The sequence below is a fragment of the Gorilla gorilla genome, chromosome 8 (assembly GCF_029281585.2).
Source record: "Gorilla gorilla gorilla isolate KB3781 chromosome 8, NHGRI_mGorGor1-v2.1_pri, whole genome shotgun sequence".
In the NCBI taxonomy this organism is placed as follows: Eukaryota; Metazoa; Chordata; class Mammalia; order Primates; family Hominidae; genus Gorilla; species Gorilla gorilla.
In genome coordinates this window covers 133891162-133911477 of record NC_073232.2, presented here as the reverse complement: position 1 = coordinate 133911477, position 20316 = coordinate 133891162, and the positions used below count along the sequence as shown (strand labels likewise).

Genomic DNA, 20316 nt, shown 5'->3' with positions numbered 1-20316 from the left:
GAGTTCAAGACCAACCTGGCCAACATGGCAAAACCCCATCTCTACTAAAAATACAAAAATTAGCCAGGCGTGGTGGCAGGCGCCTGTAATCCCAGCAACTCGGGAGGCTGAGGCAGGGGAATAGCTGGAACCCTGGAGGCGGAGGCTGTAGTGAGCCAAGATGGCGCCATTGCAAACCAGCTTGGGTGACAGAGTAAGACTCTGTCAAGAAATGAAGAAAAGAAAGAAAAAGGAAGGAAGGAAGGGAAAGAAAGAAAGAAGGAAGGAAAGAAATAGAAAAGAAGAAAAGAAAGAAAAAGAAGGAAGGAAGAGAAAGAAAGAAGAAAAAGAAAGAAAAGAAAAAGAAAGGAAAGGAAAGGAAAGGAAGGAAGGAAGGAAGGAAGGAAGGAAGGAAAAAAGAAAACAGGCAAACAGGCTCTGAGAATCAGAGCCAGGTAGAGAAGCAGGGCAGGCACTGGAAACAGCCAGGAAAGTGAATGGTGTGGGCACCTCTGTAGCAGGAGGTTAGTCGGCTCCATTTTAGATAAGGGGCTCTATTTCACCCACCAGCTCCCACTGGATGGCAGAGCAGGGGAAGAAACACAGTGGCCGTCTCAGGCTTTGCTGGCAGGCTCTCCTAGATCCTCACAGCAGCCCTGGGCAGGAAGGCCGATGTCGTATCATTCCCTGGTGACACGGTTTCTGGGCTCTGGAAAATGGATGGTGGCTCTGTCTGGCTCTGTCTAGCTCCAGGCACCCCTGTTTGGTGGCATAAATGACGCTCCACATGTAGCAAGACTCCGTCCAGGGAAGTGACCACAGCTGCACATGTCATATACACTTGACATCCCAACAGTGTTATACATCACTCCCAATAGTGCAGACTAAACACCAGGGGTTATTACTTCATTCAGGAGGAAACGCAGACTTAGAACAGATGATTACAGTTATCACCAAATATTCAATAGCTCTGTCAATACATAAATTGATCACTACGAAACAGGCCCAAGCTGCCACAACAGTGGCTCTGGAAACCAACCCCAAGGAAAACATGACAGAATTTCTGGTCAGGCGCGCCTCCCAATACTAAAAGGGGTTTTTGGGCATAGACAGGCGGGAAGGAGAAGGGTGTTAGTTCTCAATGATTTCCTGGAAGAATGATTGTTTCCCTTGGACTTGCCCGGACTAGTCAACCTGTGGGTGTGGCTTCTAGCCAGCACAGCATTGCCATATGCAATACAGCATACTTGGTTACATCTGGATTTCAAATACACAATGACTATCTTCATAGATGTATATCCCATGCAATATTTGTTCATGCGATAGTGGGGACCTATTTATACTAAAAAAAATTATTTGTTTTTCATCTGAAATTCAAGTTTAACTGGGTGTCCTGTACTTTTATCGGCTCAATTCGGCAGTGCTCTGAAGTCATGTCTTATCTGATTCAGAGGAGATGAGGGTAACCATTATCTTAATTCTTGCTTGAAGCACACAGAGGAGTTTTACAAAGAAAACAAATGGGTCCTTTCCTCGTATACAGAGGATTTCTTTAAACAGAAATTTAAAGCAAAAGATAACTCAGTTGGATAAGGTGAAGAATTTGCTGACCGTCATGAGTCAACACTGGAATGAATTTCTATGTGATGCTAAGAAGAACTTTAGAAGAATGTGAGCAAGTCCCCTGCCCTGGACAGCCTAAGCTGCTACTGAAATCAATACCATTATGGGTGAATTTTGAAGATGATTACCGCTAATATTCACAGCCTACAAATAAGGCCACAGAAGCTCATAAAAGCCGAGTAACCTACCCCAGGTCACACAGCAAAGAGAAGTAGCAAGTAATAAGGTCAGGGGTAGGATAGGGTTAGACAGAGCTGCAGAGGGAGGTCTGGATGCCTCTGGTCTGGAAATACTAGTACCAGCTGACAAGTATTGATCATTCACCATGCACTCAGCACTTCACCTGAAGTATTCCATTCAATCTGCGCAGATTGTGTGAAGCGGGTATTAGCATGACTTCATTTTACAGATGAGAACGTGGTAAGGAGGGGCAGATGTAAGGCCCAGAGCAGGCAGCTGGACTCCAGATCCCATGATCTCAGCCACTATAGGACAGCAGAGGGTGCAGCCTGCTGTCCACAGGCCCACTAGAAAAGGAGTCAACATCTGAAAACTGGGACAATTGTCATCTGGATGGGACAGCCAACTTCTCTGGGAAGATCAGGAGAATCAGCCCCTTTAGCCTCTGTTTCCATTCATCAGCTGAAGTCACTACCCCATCACCGTCACGGGGACGCTGGCAGCATAAGCGAAAGCACAGGCTCCAGGGTCAGCCCTCCCTCCCGACTGTGTAACCTTGGATGAGCTCTCAGTGTTTCCATAGCACGATTTATAAAATGGGGGTCACAGTAGTGCTACCTCACAGGGTGCTTGTGATTGAAGTGTGATCACCCATTAAAGGCCATAATCCCAGTTGCATGGAACATGGTATGCACCCAATAAACGTCAGCCTCCAAGCACCCACTCTGTGCTAAGAGGGCCGTTGCCATGGTTCCTGAAAATGTGGAAACTTCAAAGCTCCCACTGGCCTGATGAAAGGGCAGGACAGGGGTCCCCACCTCTGGGCAGGGTGACTGACAGGGGAGAGACCAGAGGCGGAGGCTGCCCCAAATCTGGCAGGTACCTCTCCAGGGCAGCTGTGTTGAGACTAGGAAGGAAGCAGGTGTGGTGGCTTTCAAGAGAGGACAGCTCCAAGGGGTGCAGTAGCGCAGGCCTGTAATCCCAGCACTTTAGGAAACTGAGGCGGGTGCATCACGAGGTCAGGAGTTCGAGGCCAGCCTGGCCAAGATGGTGAAACCCCCGTTTCTACTAAAAATACAAAAATTAGCCAAGCATGGTGGCACATGCCTATAATCCCAGCTACTCTGGAGGCTGAGGCAGGAGAATCGCTTGAACCCGGGAGGTAGAGGTTAAAAAAAAAAAAAAAGAGAGAGAGAGGACAGCCCACAGCTAGGACTGCCGGGCCTTGGTGGGAGAGGAGCGCCAGAAAACACCAGGGCCAGAAGGCCCAACAGGGGGCCGGAGGTAGGAGCTGGTTTCCCGGCGAGGGTGCAAAGGTGGTTCTCCGCCTTGTTGATCCACAGGCTGGAAACGTGGGGCCGCCTCCCGGGGGCGAATCCACGCAGCGAATGGAGAATTAGCCTGAGGTAGCCGCACGCCAGGCCCAGGCAGAGGCCGCTGCAGCACCACGTCCCTGCAAGGTCCCGCGCCCCAGCCGTCGGGGTAACAGACATTTCGTCCAGCTGTGCTTGGGCAAGCACCTGGGCTCCTGATTCGCCTCGACCTGGGTCGCTCATCATCTGCACAGCCGAAACGACTTCAGGGCTGGGCTCGGCGCTGGCGGGGCTGCCCCTCCTCCCTGCCCGGCCGCCCTCTACCTTGATGCCAGCCCCATCACCCACGCCCCGGGCGGCGCTCGCGCGCCCTTTGCGCTCGCGGTGCTCGCGGCCACACGGGGGCGCTGGCGCCCGATGCGCTCCTCCCTGCGCAGAACCCGGAGAACAAAGGGCGCCCCGGGACCTCGGCCTCCCTTACCTGGAGCCACCTGCTTCCCGGGCGCTGCCCCAGCGCCAGGCCAGCATCCGGCCTCCGCGAAGGAGTTAATTTTTGCTCAGCGCTGCTCTTAGAAATCTGTTAAAGAAATCGCTCCCCACTTGATGGTCTTTCTCCCCAGCTTGGGGACACAATACGAGAGCTCTGGGACTCTAAAAGGGTTACTAGGTTTGTGGTTTTACGATGTGTGGGGCTCTGTATTCTCCACTCCCTCCCCGAGTTTACCAGGATCCTGGCAGCATCATTTTTCTCCCCTTTGGTTTATGAAAGTGAACTTCTTTTTTTTTTTTTGAGACAGTCTCGCTCTGTCAGCCAGGCTGGAGTGCAGTGGCGCAATCTCGGCACACTGCAACCTCCGTCTCCCGGGCTCAAGCAATTCTGCCTCAGCCTCCCGAGTAGCTGGGATTACAGACGTGTGCCACGACGCCCGGCTAATTCTTGTATTTAAGTAGAGCCGGGGTGTCACCATGTTGGCCAGGCTGGTCTCGAACTCCTGACCTCAGGTAATCCGCCCGCCTTGGCTTCTCAAAGTGCTGGGATTACAGGCGTGAGCCACCGTGCCTGGCGAAAGCGAACTTCTTTTCACATTTGGAAGAAGTAGACACACCCTCGGGAAAGAGTGTAGCAAAGGCAGAAATCAAGAGAAAAGAGAGAGAAACGCATCGTGGAAATGAGGTAATTGCAGGGAAAGGTAACTTCCTCACACAGCTCAATCAGCTTTGTCCTAAACTGGCTTCTATTCCCCACCTTCTAAAGAGACCGTGCTCACTGTGTACACAAACCTATGTACATGTGCCTCTTTGCACTTATGAGGATGCTTTAATTAGGAAATGCTGGAGGAGGCTGAGTTGCAGTCATCAATCAACAAGCATCTATTAAGAGCCTGTAAGGTATAAACAGAGCCCCATAAACTGCTCCCACTAGCCAGGTAGTGCCAGGTCCTGGGAATCTAGAGATGGGAGATGCAGCCCCGGCCTTTCTGAGTATTAGCATTTAGTGGTCCCCAATTAACCCCTTTCCACCAAAATTGTTGTCCAAGGTCAGTTTCTGCTAGGCTTTCTTCCATGGACAGGCTATCTTGGTTCAGTAAAGCCTTTCCTCCCTCTGGGCTTGAGGCTGAAAGCACACAGTTGTGAATCTCTGACGATTTGAGGGAGCAGGAATCCTCGAAGGGAGGAATTTAGGGCCCATAGAAACTCCCACTGAGACCAGGAGCTGCTTCCAGGGGGCCCCAGGATCAGAAGGTGATGGTGCAGACTAAAATCTTTTTTTTTTTTTTGAGACGGAGTCTTGCTCTGTGTCCCAGGCTGGAGTGCAGTGTCGCGATCTCGGCTCACTGCAGCCCCCACCTCCTCGGTTCAAGCGATTCTTCCGCCTCAGCCTCCCGAGTAGCTGGGATTACAGGCACATGCCACCATGCACAGCTAATTTTTGTATTTTTTAGTAGAGACGGGGTTTCACCATGTTGGCCAGGCTGATCTCAGACTCCTGACTTCAAGTGATCCACCCTCCTCGGCCTCCCAGAGTGCTGGGATTACAGGCGTGTGCCACCATGCCCGGCTAAAATCGTTTTCATTGTCTACAGTAAGACCTGTCCCGTGTATCTCCTGCACCGTTCTCCATCTAAGGAGTAGAATTCTTGTCCCTACCTCCACCCTGGTAAGGCAAGATGCCCATTTAGGGCATGGGGAGCAGTCCAGGGGTGATGAGCGGGGGGACCTGGAGAGGGAGAGCAGGAGCAGTTCTTGGGGACTCCTCTGACTAAGGAGGTCTTCTTGGAGGAGGAAGCGGAAAGCAGGGTGTGCTCTCTAGCACAGCCCAATACATCGTCTGCCACGTTGAAAATACCCTATAATACTGCACTCTCCAATGTAGTGGCCTGGCCCCACGTGACTGTTGAGCACTTGAATTGTGGCTAGTGCTACTGAGGAGCTGAAGTCTTATTTAATTTTAATTGCTTTAACTTTAAATAATCACGTTGGCTGGTGGTTAACGTTATCAGACAGCATAGCTTCAGGCAGCGATAGGGGTGTGGGTGGGGTGGGAGCAGACGGGATATTGTTGCTAATCTCATCCTCATTTACCCCACCCTGGCTAAAACCACTTGTATAGTTTCTGTCCAGTGAGCTGGGAAACCTCGTTGTGGTGGAAGTGGTCGTGATGTGTGGAGGGTGGGGGTGATTGAAAGGCACGGAGTCACAGCCAAGAAATGACATGCCATAAATTGCCCTTAAATAGCAATGGGCCAGGGATTAGAGGACTTTTCCGGTAGATACTTGTTACCAGTAGGAACAGCACGGTTCCTAGACTATGGTTTCAGAATACTTTGGAGAGGATGTTCACTTCCTGTAACACCAGGGTGGCCTTCAGTGATGGGTGAACCACAAGTTTTCAGCTCCAGGTGGAGGCGGGGAATGTTCAGAGATAGGCCGGAGATCATAGATAAATTTATTTTAAGATAGAAGAGGGACACTTCAGTTATGCAAAAGAAGGTGAGGCCAAGGTTAGGGGTGGGATGGGGCTTGTTCAGTAACTTGCCTAGACTTGCATAGTTAGCCCTTGACCACGTTGGGATAAAAACCCAGGTCTTGGGGGCCCTGACTCAGTGCTGTTTCTATGGCACCACATTACTTGTCAAAAATACCTTGAGACCTTGGACATTGTAGATGTTACATGCAGCTGGCTTGGCCAACCAGCTAATTGACCTACCAGTTTTCCTTCATAGATTCAGATTGGCGGAAGCCAAAGGTAGGAATGTGTTTGTGGCCACAGGGGTGGCACAAGGGACAGTACTGGGGTCAGAGTCCATAATGCCCTCCACTAGAGTTCCCCCAGGTTTTAGTTGTGAAATTGTTTAAACATTAAGAAAGTTGGGTGAATAGTGCAATAAGTAATGTATATTCTCAACTGTATAGTGTCAAGAGTTAACATTTTGCATATTTGCTTTATCTGTGTGTGTTTGTCCTTTTTTTTCCTGAGCCACTTGAAAGTCAGTTGTAAACATCAAGCCATTTAATCCTTTAAACTTTGGCATGGATCTCATAAGAATACAGAAAATTTCCTACAAAGCCAAGCTGTCATAATCTTATGTAAATGAATTAACAACAATCTCTAATATTCAATCTCTAATATTAATATGATCTCCTATCTGGACAATATTAACATTTTCCCAATTATCCCCCCCCACTTTTATAGTGATTTCTGCTTTTGTTTAATTTTTTTAAAAACACAGAATGCATTCAAGTTTCCCAAATTGCCCTTCCGTTGCATTTTGGGCAACAAACCCGATTACTCATTTGTAAATTGCAAATGTGTCGCAGAGTTTTAAGTCTTAATTTCTCAAATGCAAGTCTTAGTAATTCTTAAAAATTTTTCATTTCCACTTGTTATTGACAATAATCGTTCTGTGAACCACAAATTGCTCCTTTATTCCTCCCCTATTTTGAAGACTATGCAGATTCAGCAGATGAAACTGTAGGTGTGTGAAAGAGGTGTCTAACAAGCGTATGCACCTAAACTTGAAGGCTCTTTGAAATATTAACAACAATAATAACCCTTACAGAAATCCTTCTTGGAGCACTTGAAGGAGGAGAAGTGAGCTGAACTCATGGTGAGTGGGTAATTGTTTTCTGGAAATAGTAACAGTTTCAGAGGCAATGAATGCTACTTGAAATATCTCTGTTTTGGCCGGGCGCAGTGCCTCATGCCTGTAATCCCAGCACTTTGGGAGGCCAACTTGGTTGGATCACCAGAGGCCAGGAGTTCAAGACCAGCCTGGCCAACATGGTGAAACCCTGTCTCTACTAAAAATACAAAAATTAGCCAGGTGTGGTGGCGGGAACCTGTAGTCGCAGCTACTTGGGAGGCTGAGGCAGGAGAATCACTTGAACCCGGAAGGTGGAGGTTGCAGTCAGCTGAGATTGCGCCACTGCACTCCAGCCTGGGCAACACCTGGGCAAAAGAATGAGACTCTGTCTCAAAAAAAAAAAAAAAAGAAAGAAAGAAAGATGTGGAATCCCCTAGAAAGAGCCAATTGCCTGGCATTGGATGGGTGAGACTCACCTGCCATGGTGGACTTGTACTAGTGGCCATTGTAACCCCAGCTGGGTCAGGAACACAGACTTTTCTGGGTTTTGCTGCCATTAACCAGAGGGGTGACTTCGAGCCCATCACCCCTCTGTGTGCCCTGCTTTCTTCCCCTGTAAAATCCAGGGGTCACACTTGATGCGCTGTCATAGGTTTGACATGCACTTCCTCACCTTTAGGCCTGGTCTCCTTCGGAAGAACAACCTGTGCCGTTCAAGTCACTCAGAAATTCAGGAAATGGTTAGAGCAGGGCAGCCTTTATTCAGATGTCCCTAGTGGTTTTCAAGAAGCTCTTTCCTTGGGAACAGAGGTGTCCTTGCTATCTCTTAGCTATTTAATAGAGTCAAAGAGGATTCAATGAACTGGGATGTGACAAGCACTTAGACATTTTTATTTGTATGGTCCTCATGGTATTGAGAAACTCTTTGGCACATGGGAAGGTTATGTGTTTTCTATGATTATTCTTAGCCATATACAGTGGTTTGTTCACCCTTATATGTGGTTCTCCTAGTAGGAAAAGTGTGTTCTGCCTGGCACTGTCCTTGTCTCCCCCTGGACCGCTGCTGGGGAGCAGTGGGCACTGATGGGCATTGTGACGCCTCCTGTTTGGATGTTTTTTCCTACGCTTACACACTATGAGGAAGTTTAATTTCTAAATTAGGCACAGTAAAGTATTAATAATAGGCCAGGCACGGCGGCTCATGCCTGTAATCCCAGCACTTTGGGAGGCTGAGGCGGGTGGATCAGTCGAGGTCAGGAGTTTGAGACCAGCCTGGCCAACATGGTGAAACCCCGTCTCTGCTAAAAATACAAAAATTAGCCGGGCATGGTGGCAGGCACCTGTAATCCCAGGTACTTGTGGGGCTGAGACAGGAAAATCTCTTGAACCCGGGAGGTGGAGGTTGCAGTGAGCCGAGATGGCGCCACTGCACTTCAGCCTGGGTGACAGGGCGAGACTCTGTCTCAAAAAAAAAAAAAAAGTATTAATAATAATAAACTAATTAAAAAAGGACAGTTATAATAAAAGTTATATGAATATGGTCTCTCAATTAAAATATCTTATTGTACTATGCTCACCTATTTTCAGATTGCAGCTGAACTCAGGTAACTGAGGGTAACTGAAACCATGGCAAAGGAAACTGCATATCAGGGTGGACTACTGTGTATGGATAGTAATCCTCAAGAGACTTGCTCGTGTGTCAAAGTTTCTCCAAACCATGAGGACCACCTGAATAAAAATGTCTAAGTGAGGCTGGGCATGGTGGCTCACGCCTGTAATCTCAGTGCTTTGGGAGGCTAACGAGGGAGGATCACTTGAGGCCAGGAGTTTGAGACCAGCCTGGGCAACATAATGAGACCCCTGTCTCTACAAAAAATACAAAAATTAGCTGGGCATGATGGTGCATGCCTATAGTCCCAGCTACTCAGGAGGCTAAGGTGGGAAGCTTGCGTGAGCTCAGGAGTTGGAGGCTGCAGTGAGCTGTGATTGTGCCACTGCCCTCCAGTCTGGGTGACAGAGAAAGATCCTGTCTCAAAAAACCGAACCAAACCAAAACAAAAACAATTAAGTGCCGGGTGCAGTGGCTCACGCCTGTAATCCCAGCACTTTGGGAGGCAGGTGGATCACTTGGTGAAATGCCATCTCTACTAAAAATATAAAAAAATTAGCCGGGCGTGGTGGCAGGCGCTTGTAGTCCCAGCTACTTGGGAGGCTGAGGCAGGAGAATCACTTGAACCCAGGAGGCAGAGGTTGTAGTGAGCCAAGATCACGCTACTGCACTCTGGATGACAGAGCAAGACTCCATCTCAAAAAAACCCAAAAAACAAAAACAAAAACAAAACAACCAAAAAAACCCGAACAAATAAAAAAACAAAAACAAAGAAAAACTAAGTGCTTGTCACGTCCTAACTCATTTCATTCTCTTAGTGATCCTATTAAAGATCTAGGAGAGGCCGGGTGCGGTGGCTCACGCCTGTAATCCCAGCACTTTGGGAGGCCGAGGCGGGTGGATCACGAGGTCAGCAGTTCAAGACCAGCTTGGCCAAGATGGTGAAACCCCATCTCTACTAAAAATACAAAAAATTAGCTGGGCGCGGTGGCAGGCACCTGTAGTCCCAGCTACTCAGGAGGCTGAGGAAGGAGAATCATTTGAACCCTGAGGGTGGAGGTTGCAGTGAGCCAAGATCGTGCCACTGCATTCCAGCCTGGGTGACAGAGTGAAACTCTGTCTCAAAAAAAAAAAAAAGAAAAAAAAATCCAGGAAATAAAAACCATTATTTTCCCCATTTTACAGCTGAGAAAATGGAAAACTCAGATAACTCAAGCAACTGGCCTGAGGTCACACAGCGTTTGTTTGTTTGTTTTTTTTTGAGACGGAGTTTCTCTCTTGTTACCCAGGCGGGAGTGCAATGGCACGATCTCGGCTCACCGCAACCTCTGCCTCCCAGGTTCAAGTGATTCTCCTGCCTCAGCCTCCTGAGTAGCTGAGATTACAGGCATGTACCACCATGCCCAGCTAATTTTGTATTTTTAGTAGAGATGGGGTTTCTCCATGTTGGTCAGGCTGGTCTTGAACTCCTGACCTCAGGTGATCCACTTGCCTCGGCCTCCCAAAGTGCTGGGATTACAGGTGTGAGCCACCATGCCAGGCCTTTTTTTGTTGTTTTTTGAGAGGGAATCTTGCTCTGTCACCCAGGCTGGAGTGCAGTGGGGCGATCTCAGCTCACTGCAACCTCTGCCTCCTGGGTTCAAGCGATTCACATGCCTTAGCTTCCAGAGTATGTGGGATTACAGGCATGCGCCACAACAAGCGGCCAATTTTTGTGTTTTTAGTGGAGACGGCATTTCACCATGTTGGTCAGCCTGGTCTCGACCTCCTGGCTTCAAGTGACCCGCCTGCCTCGGCCTCCCAAAGTGCTGGAATTACAGGCGTGAGCCACTGCGCCCGGCCACAGGTCACAAAGCTATTGGGTAAAGAAAGCTGCATCCAGCCTCTCACCTTAAGAAAGCCATTCCCCTTTGCCTCAAAGTGAGGCTATACTTCCAGAAGGACTTTGTCTCCGGGGAAGCCTTGGCTTTGGAATTCAGGCCCAGTTCTAAGTTTAAAATCATTGATGCTGTTCAGTAGTGGGATCAATGATTTTGCTTCACTTAAATGCCACAAGCTCCCTGAAGATGGGCTGGAGCTGTCAGGGCATCCAGCCCCTCCCCTTACCCAGAAGTAAATACTCTTATCATAGTCCTCCGACTATTCTATATCCTTCCATTTGAGTGCTTCTTTTATGCCGAGAGCACTATTGAGATGTAGCTTAGAGAATGAATTCCTGGTGTTGCAGGGAGCTCAGATCCACCCGGGAAGGTTCATGAGCACTTCATGTCAGCAGCCTTTATTTCATCTAACGTTTCCATAGAGTGAAGGAACAGCCACCCATTACAAAACAAATTATTAAAAGAAAAATTCCAAATCTTCAAAGGAGAGAGGCCCGTGGTAGTGAGCGCTCCCACCCCCTTCTCCTTTCTCTTCCCATCACCAACGGGCCAGCAGCACAATTTGTTTCTTGAAACTTTTGGGGGCATCGGAGTTCTGGTGTCCTCATTTTTCTTCCTTCCCATTGATGTATCATTACTAGAGTGAAAAAAGAAGGGCGTCTCGAGGGCTTTTGAAAAAAAAAAGGGTGACTACTCAAGACATTTTGTAAAGGGGGGAAAATTGCGAAGAAAAGAGACCTCAGTAGGGGGTGGAGGAACTGTGAATGTGTCCTTGTCTGGCGGTTCTTTCAGCTGAAACCTGGTGCTGGCGTTCGCAGTTCAGTTCAAACTGTCACCTTTAGTTCTTACTGGCTTTTCTGCCCTTGCCCCAGAACCTCAACAGATTGGGGCTTATTTACCTATTCACACTCCGCCGTGGAAGCTCATTAATAGGCTTTATTAGCAACACCATTCATGGGAGGCCATTGACGAAAGGGGTTCCAGCCACTTGAAGAGGGAAGAGAAAAGAGAAAACTGTAAAGAGATTATTTTCTCATTCAGAAGCCTCAGTGGTGTGAAGGTTTTTCTGGATGGTCTGAGGTCACTTGAAGACTAAATATGGGGACATAATTGATTTTTTAAAAATAATTCTAAACATACATCCCCCCCCTCCCCAAAACTGAAGAGTTTGCTGTTGTGGTCTCATGGGTTTCAGTCCCTTATATATGAGCCCTCTTTAGGGAATAAGGAGCTTTTGATAGATTGGTGTCTTTTCATCTCTATAAAAAATACATTCTGCAAACTGTGCCTGGACATGAAAGTAGGTGTTCTTATTTGTCATTTTCAGCGGAAAGCTTCCTTTCCATTCAACATGCATAAAACTATTGATGAATGGGGGATAGGGACAGCGGCTTCCTGCACCATTAATTTATGTGAGAATGTGTTAACAGCATTTTCAATGGCTGATGGATGCGGTGTAGGATGGGAAAGGAACTGTCCTGAGACACTCGAGTTTCCCATTGGTGAGGAATATAAAGATGTAAGTGGCAGCCTGCGAGCAGGCAGACACGTTCAGCTGCATCCCTTTTCTGAGAACTTGAAAACATACTGCTATCAGAACAACCCATGTGGGAGTGAATGGCTAAGTGTCACCTGGGCTGAGGTGTCTGTTAATGTATAGGCTCTGGGGCTAATCCAGGTTAGAGGACTTGACCAAAAACATAACCTCCCACCAAGCATATAGAGGGATAATTTTGCTTAAGAACCAGTTTTTATTTTGTTGCTATCAAATTTCCAAAATACAATGTTATAGCCTTTTGCCTGAGGCAGTTAAATGGATTTCTTACTTGTGTGGCTTTTAAATAACTTGCATAAACGTTTTCTGTGCTATATTTGTGAATAAAAATGATTTTCTAATCATGTAGCACCTTGAAAAATATTTTTGTAAATGTTATGAAGGGTGCAATGTTAGTGACACAGGTGCAAATATGTTTCTAAATCCAGGAAAAGTCTGTTTTCCAAGTCAGGTTTGTTCTCAATGCTTCATCTATCTTCAGGCCTCAAAAGGATTCTAAAGCATTTCTGGGTTTAGTGACCTTTTCTAAAGAAAAATAATTAAGGTTTTAATCTATATGGTCTTGAACTTAAGCACGGCTGCTCAGGAGCTGGATGAATAAGGAGGGAGAAAAAGCATATTTAAAATAAATTATTCCGAAGACACGGCTTAGTGAAAAGGTAAATGGAAATAGGAACTTTAACCAGTTACAGCTTGGTGTGCAGTTGAAGAATCAGATTTTGCATTTATGATTTTTAATCTAAGATTCAGAGGGAGGAATTACTTTGTTCAAGGTCTATTTATGGTAGAGTTGAGTCTTTAGACTCCTTTGAATTTCTTTTTATTAATCCAAACATATATTATTAAACACTTTTTTTTTTTTTTGGATGCAATTTTGGCTTTTTCTGAGAGAGCCACATTCGAAGTCAGGCTGTCCTAGTAGCCAGCTGTGTGATCCTAGGCAAATTACTTAACCTCTCTGATCCTTAGTTTCCTTATCAGAAACTGGGAATAGTACTCTGCAGGGTGGTTGGGCAGATGAAATAGAATCACCTATGTAGTGTGACCCTCCCATAGTAGGGCCTCCATTAATATTCAGTTTTTTCCTCTCATTTCTATTGTTTAGAAGGACAGTAACATGCAATGTCCTGCGAACATTTCCAAGTCGCTTCCTCTCCTCCAAAAGCTTCAGCTGCCTGGCAACCCTCCCCGCAGTATCAAGCAGGCGCATTTTAAAGTCTCTTTAGCGGGAGGGCAGGGTTAGAGCCTTCGGTCACTTGTTTTCTAACTTGACATAAAACAACGTAACGCAGTCGCTCAGCGAGCCGTTGGCCAGCCTCGCTCGCCCGGGGAGGAGGGAGAAGGTGGCGCGGGGCGCGGGGCGCGGGACCAGGCCTTATTCGGAGGCTGTCGCTGCATCCCTACGGCCGCATCACGGCCGAGCCCTCGCCTCCCGCGCCGGTGTCTCCGGCTGCTCGGAGGCGTCGGGAGCCGCGCGGGACTCGGGGCGGCCCGGGCGCGCGGCGCTGATTGGCAGAGAGGGCGCCGCCGTCCAGGAAACGGCTCGGGTTTCAGTGGGGGCGTGACCCGCAGCGAGGAGGCGGCGGCGGCGGCGGCGGCGCGGGCGGCGGCTGGAGGAGAGCGCGGTGGAGAGCCGAGCGGGCGGGCGGCGGGTGCGGAGCGGGCGAGCGAGCGCGCGCGGCCGCCACAAAGCTCGGGCGCCGCGGGGCTGCATGCGGCGTACCTGGTCTGGCGCGGCGACTGCTCTCCGGGCTGGCGGGGGCCGGCCGCGAGCCCCGGGGGCCCCGAGGCCGCAGCTTGCCTGCGCGCTCTGAGCCTTCGCAACTCGCGAGCAAAGTTTGGTGGAGGCAACGCCAAGCCTGAGTCCTTTCTTCCTCTCGTTCCCCAAATCCGAGGGCAGCCCGCGGGCGTCATGCCCGCGCTCCTCCGCAGCCTGGGGTACGCGTGAAGCCTGGGAGGCTTGGCGCCGGCGAAGACCCAAGGACCACTCTTCTGCGTTTGGAGTTGCTCCCCCCAACCCCGGGCTCGTCGCTTTCTCCATCCCGACCCACGCGGGGCGCGGGGACAACACAGGTCGCGGAGGAGCGTTGCCATTCAAGGTAATCGCCGCGCAAGACGCCTCGGGGAGCTTCGCCAGCCGGGGACGTGGGCGCCACGGGAGCCCGGGACGCCGGGTGCACCGTCCTCCGGGCGGGGGGCGCGGAAGGACTAGCATTGTGGAGGACGCTCCGTGTCCTCCCTCTGTGGCTGCATAGGTGATGGGGGAGGTGGGTGCGTGCTGACGGCCGGCGTTCTGGAAGTTCTGCCTCTGCTACCCCCATCCAGATGCTGACATCTGCTTCTGGCGTTGACGCCCCCCTCTCTGTCAAACCCTGGCGGGCGCATTCCCGCTGACTGGGCGCGTTTCTCCGACCCCAGAGCAGACGGGCGGAAGGTTCGCCTGTCCGTGGCACAGCCCCGCAGGCCGGGTCCCGGGGGGCATCTCCGAGGTGCCACATCCGTGTGTCCTGGGAACTTCCGTACCATCCAGGCCCTGCGGAGACCCCTTTTTCGGGAGGGGGCCGCTGGGGTGGGGCCGGTGACATCCCGTAGGGGTGGCGATGACCAGGGGTGGCACTGCTGGGGAGGCGACGGCTCCGGTGCCCGGTTTTCGGTGCCTGGGCGCCCCTCGCCCGCAGCCGCCGTCGGCGCTGGAGGGAGCGCAGTGCGCCTGGGGCTAGGGGGCGAACTGGACCGACTTTTTCTAGTTCGCCTGCCTGCTCTGCCGCAGCGGCTGGGAGATGTCGAAAGCGCAGGCGAGTTCTAACTTGCGCGCTCATTCTTTCGGCCACGGGGCCGCGCTGGGGAAAAAAGCCGAGGGCCCTGCGTGGCGCTGGCTCCGACCCTCGCGGACCACGGACCTGGCGCAGGAGGCCCGCTCGGGGGCCACCAGCCTCCGTCGCTCTCCTCGCACCCCGCTCCCTTGCAGACCGTTCTCCAGACCCTCCTTCCTTTCTCCCAATTCAATAAAACCTACCCTTAAAGGCAAACCTGCTTTCAAACTCAGGGCACCCATTATGTGTTTGGTGTGAAACGCTATCAACATTTAAAACTCCATTGTCTCCCTGGTCCCAAATCCCTGTAAATCTTCCACCGGGCTCGACTCATTTTCATCTGAAAAGCCTGTTTAGTTTGAATAGAAAAGCAATCAGGCGCCCCTCTCCCTTTCCCTGGAATGTCAATTAAAATGCAGATTTCTCTGAGCTCTTTAGCGCCCCGAGAAGGGGGAGAAAAACAGGATATTTCAGGCAAACAAATGAAAGAAGTGCTGCCCTGAAAGGGGGTGGTGGCGGGGAGCACCCCCAAGCTGCTCGCAAGTTCTGATTGGACGCAAGCATTAAACCGGGAGGGCATTGTGGTCCTGGGTCAGTGTGTGTTTTTTGAGATTTCAATTTGTTGAGGAATTTCCCCCTAGCCTTGACCCCTTGACAGCTCCCGCTCCTACTCAGTGCTGGGGAGAAGTAGGGAGGCCTTAAGCGAAGAGATGGGTCTGCACTTTGGAGGAGCCGGACACTGTTGACTTTCCTGATGTGAAATCTACCCAGGAACAAAACACCAGGTGCTCCCAGTGGCCGAGCCAGCAGTGGACAGATCACCCCTTAGGTGGAAGCCTAAAGCGGAGGGCACTGTATTGGTCTGCCTTCTTGGAGGGCGGGGGTTTTGGGAATGTCATGGTAAATTGAAGAGCCCAGCACAGGCCTGGCATGGGGACCGCTCCGCAGCCAAGCCCTTCCTGCTTGTCACTCTGCCTGTCTTTGGGGGCAGGCTTGTGCCGAGGTGAAAATGGACCGGGGGGCGGGCGGCCGAGAAGAGCCATCCATCAGAGGGAGGGTGACAACTCCTCCCGCGTGCAGGCTGAGAAGAGAGTTCCCTTTCAAGGGGAAAAATAAACACGCTGGGGCTTTCACTGGGGCTCAGACTCCAGGAAGGATTATGGTATTGAAGGCAGGAAGCCGGGATTGTGGCCGCCAGCGGCATGCTGGGCCTGTGTTCCCAACACCGAGCCTGGGGACCTAATTATCCTGCCTAGGAGGTCGCACCATACTTTTGTCCACTGGTGTGAGGAACTGTGCAGACCTGTCGCCTTAGGTCTCCGCCTTCCAGAGTTTTGGGGAGGGGGCTGCCGTGGGGTTTGGACCTGGAAATGGCTGAAATGCAAATTTCTAGTGCCAGCTAGCGGGATGATGGAACGGCTTGAGATTCAGCGGAGCGCCCTGTCCACCTTTCTCTGCCTGGAGCCAAGGAGGCTCCTCTGGGCAGGGACAGGTGGGCGAGCAGGCCGGGGAAGGAGCCTGGGGTGAAACCTCTGCGAGGACTTAGGATTGTTCCTGAAGTCGTGTTAGAGGTAGAAAATTCCCCTGCATTCTGCAAATGCTTAGTAAATCAATGAGAATGTTTGTGTACTTTCCTCCCACATGTATGTAGAAATAGATCCGAAATTATCTTCTGAGGCTCTTGACTAAGAGGAAAGAAAAGTTAAGAGGAAAAATCTTTCAAGCCATCTGAAAGCACATGCACACACCGTGCACGCACACACCATGTACACACACACACACCGTGCATACACACACACCATGCACGCACACACACCGTGTACACACACACACACTGCACACATACTTTTCTTGCTTTTGCTGTGAATCACACCGTTTCACCTGTGCTATCTTTGAAGCAGAGGTTTTCTTTATTCCTCTTTTGGAAATGATGTGGCATATTCTTTTCCCTCCTCCATTTTTGTCCTCAGTCAAAGCTAAAAGGAGCAGTTTTTATGATGAGATTTGGGGAGGCTCCAGCAGTGTTGAAATCCTATGACATAACTTGAAACATCGAGTGGGTACATAAAAAATGTAGAGTTTAGAGATTTTTGTATTAAAGGCCTCCCTGCCACCCCCAGTCTTAGAAAATGTGGTTCATTCCTGCGGTTCACAGAATCTGAAGCCTGAGATTGATGAGCCCCTTCTTGTGATTGTTTTAATCATTCTCTAAAGTTTGTGCATTTTACTGTACCCTTAGTCACAGAGAGTACTGAGTGAATTTAAAGTTGCTTGGAATATATTAAGCTTTCTTGGAAAATTCTCTTTCCCTTGGATCAAATGGGTGAGCAGAATATTAAGTTGAGTGTCCTCTTCTAACTTATACTCTGAAAATTTAGCCAATAGGTTTGCATATTGAAAGTTATTGGTCCAATCACATACCATGACTATAATTTACATAATTTACATCATCATTATTAATAAATTCCTGCATTATTCATCAGAATTTGCATCTGCTCAGTTTCCTCACCCTTCTACAGAGGTTGAAGACATTTAGCAGCCCTGGACTGCCATTTAGTCACAGGGGAAGGGAATTCAGGCTTCGAAGTCCTTTTTGGATCAGCTGCGTTGAATGCGCTGCAGTTGTGTTCACTCTTCATAAGTGGCTGCTTGGCGGAAGACTGAAAGACACTTCTCCATTTGAAAATGAATCCTGACAAGTGTAAACTGGTGGGAATTTTCTGTAGCCTTCCTGGGATTCTTTTGATTTTGCTGGTCTCCTTTCTTCCCAAGAGCTACAGTGAGGGTGGGACAGACTGCTCACCTCCAGCCCAGCAGAAATACGGAGCTGTGAGAACAGTTTAGCTTTCTAAAGCCCAGTTGGACTAAGAGAAGGGAACGGGGTTGGTTATGCCAACCCGAGCATTTTTAACTTGCTTTTGTAGTTGCCCTTGAAACTAAGGTCACGTTGCTTCTGCTCATTGAGGGCGGTGGAGGCGATAGTGGATAGTAGAAGAGAGCACACATTGCCTCACTGAAGTGGCTGCACGTATCTGAGTCCTGTAGCTACTGTTTTATCTCTGTTTCTTAAAAGTATGCTTTTAAAAAGATTAGCCTCACACATTTCTGTGGACCGGTCTGGTGGTATCACCTGGGACTCTGAGGTGAGGATGGAAGGATTTAGCAGATAATGAAAAAGAACTCTGTTTGCAGAGGCTGAAAAATGGTTTTATCCCACTTGGGCTGGAGTGATTTGGCATTGGGGAAGATTCCCTGACTCGCCAATCTCTTTCCTTTAGTGACTGCAGCAGCAGCGGCAGCGGCGGCAGCGCCTCGGTTCCTGAGCCCACCGCAGGCTGAAGGCATTGCGCGTAGTCCATGCCCGTAGAGGAAGTGTGCAGATGGGATTAACGTCCACATGGAGATATGGAAGAGGACCGGGGATTGGTACCGTAACCATGGTCAGCTGGGGTCGGTTCATCTGCCTGGTCGTGGTCACCATGGCAACCTTGTCCCTGGCCCGGCCCTCCTTCAGTTTAGTTGAGGATACCACATTAGAGCCAGAAGGTAAGTCATTTAATTTCACTTTTCAAGTTTGTTTTGGGATTTGTCTGGGGGCAGATTGTTAAGGCCTGTTTTAGAATCAGCTACCCTTGCATTGTAAATGGGGCTTCTAAGAGCACCTGATCGTGGTCTCTTGGCTCCCGGCAAGGCAGAGCTGATGAGAGAAGGTCCTTTGCCGCAGCACTGCAGGCAGGATGGTATAGTTTGGTGGTTTCTTGCTGTGTGTGTTTCTCTGTGCTGGGTGAGGGAGACAGCTGGGAGTTTGCCTTTATCCAGTGCCCGAGAGAGCTGTGGAAGGGATGAACCTTGGGAGGATGAATGTCATCTCTAGTCTCCCCCAGCATCATTCCTACTGCTTACAATGTAAAGAATTGCTATTTTATGACAAAATGAACCACTAAAAGAAATTGCCAACATCTGAAATGCTGACATCTTATTTTCATTGTTTAAGGAGAAAAGAAGTTTCTGAAGTTTGGCACAGAGAGAGAGGCTTTGACATCTCAGAATTTTTTTTAGCCATTGTAATTCATAATACTTAAGCAATGCATCATCAAAGAGTGGCAGATTCTATTTTAGGTAAACTTGAAAGTGAATGTGCCAGGGGATCTCCTCCAGCTCTGAGAACCTCCAAGTATCACAGGGCATGCACCGGTGTCACAGCTTTGGAAATTTAATTTTCAAGGTGTACGTCCAATTGTGAGGACTACATGAGGCTGAATTATTCAGCTTAGCAGATTTGGAACCTCTCTCCCAGCCCTTTGGAGACAACGTGAGCCAAGCCTCTACTTGGTGCTGCACTGAGATCTGTCATCAGTAGGGAATATTGGTAGCTGAGTTATTTTTCGAGTGGTAATCCGAGAATAAAACGGCAGATCCCAGCACTCATCGCCACTTAATGAACCTGTTTGTGGAGAGTCCACCTGGTGCCTGCCTGGCTTTAGGAACCCGCAGCAGTCCGAGTGGTGTCTGGGGTAAGCTGAGCTGCTCTGGGAACACATCTCGTGCGTGGGGTGAATGAACAGCACACTTACCCAGTGGGGTAGGCTGGGAGAGGACAGAGAGCCCAGCCTCCTTAGCCGGATCAGGACAATTTAGGAAGGAGGGTTGCGTCCATCTGAGATGAGAGTTCTGAGAGACATGGGCTCCCCAGGAAGACCCCAGGCACTTGTCATTGAAGGATGAGGACCGAAGCACTTATCACCTGAAGCAATCGTGTGAGACTGGGGAACTTTTTGTTACACAGAGGGATGGCAGCTCTATAATTAACAGGTGTGGTGACATCTTCCTACGTCTCTGGGAAGGGAATCTGGTAGGAGTTTGTGTCTGAGGCTTGTATAGCTACAGCTACAGGCCGATTATGGAACTGCCTCTTGGTGATTTGTGCTGGGACACCAGGATGAGTGCATTTTTACAGGGCTTTCATGTAAGAGGGAAAAAGTTCCTGGTTTCTGAAAGTCATGCCTGTACGTCTTTAATTTTGCTAATAATTAAAATGGATGTTTCCGTGATTGCTGGTTTTCCCTTGAGTGCGTGGCTCAGCAAAAACTGAGGAAGCTGAGCTGGGATTTCCTACGGTGTGGGCTTTAGGAGCAACCCAGGTTAGGGAAAAACTGTCATTTTTCATTTTGGCTTTTCAGGGCAGCGTTATTGTGAGTTTATTTCAACATAAAGTGTAAAATGGTCCCAGAGGATTTGTTTTACTATATTTAATTCTTGAAGGAAGTTTAAAATTGTGT

The 20316-nt window shown here is 49.3% G+C and overlaps 1 protein-coding gene across 5 annotated transcripts in view; it reads left to right on the top strand.

The window, feature by feature from the left end:
- The first annotated feature begins 12410 nt into the window (after positions 1-12410).
- Positions 12411-20316, top strand: part of FGFR2 (fibroblast growth factor receptor 2) — a 121556-nt gene continuing 113650 nt past the window's right edge. For all 5 annotated transcript variants that reach the window (XM_004050205.5, XM_019035163.4, XM_019035162.4 and 2 more), the window contains exons 1-2: positions 12411-14323; positions 18316-18583. In XM_004050205.5, the coding sequence (XP_004050253.1) occupies positions 18418-18583 (166 nt within the window). In that variant the 5' untranslated portion in view covers positions 12411-14323; positions 18316-18417. The remainder of the gene's footprint in view (positions 14324-18315; positions 18584-20316) is intronic.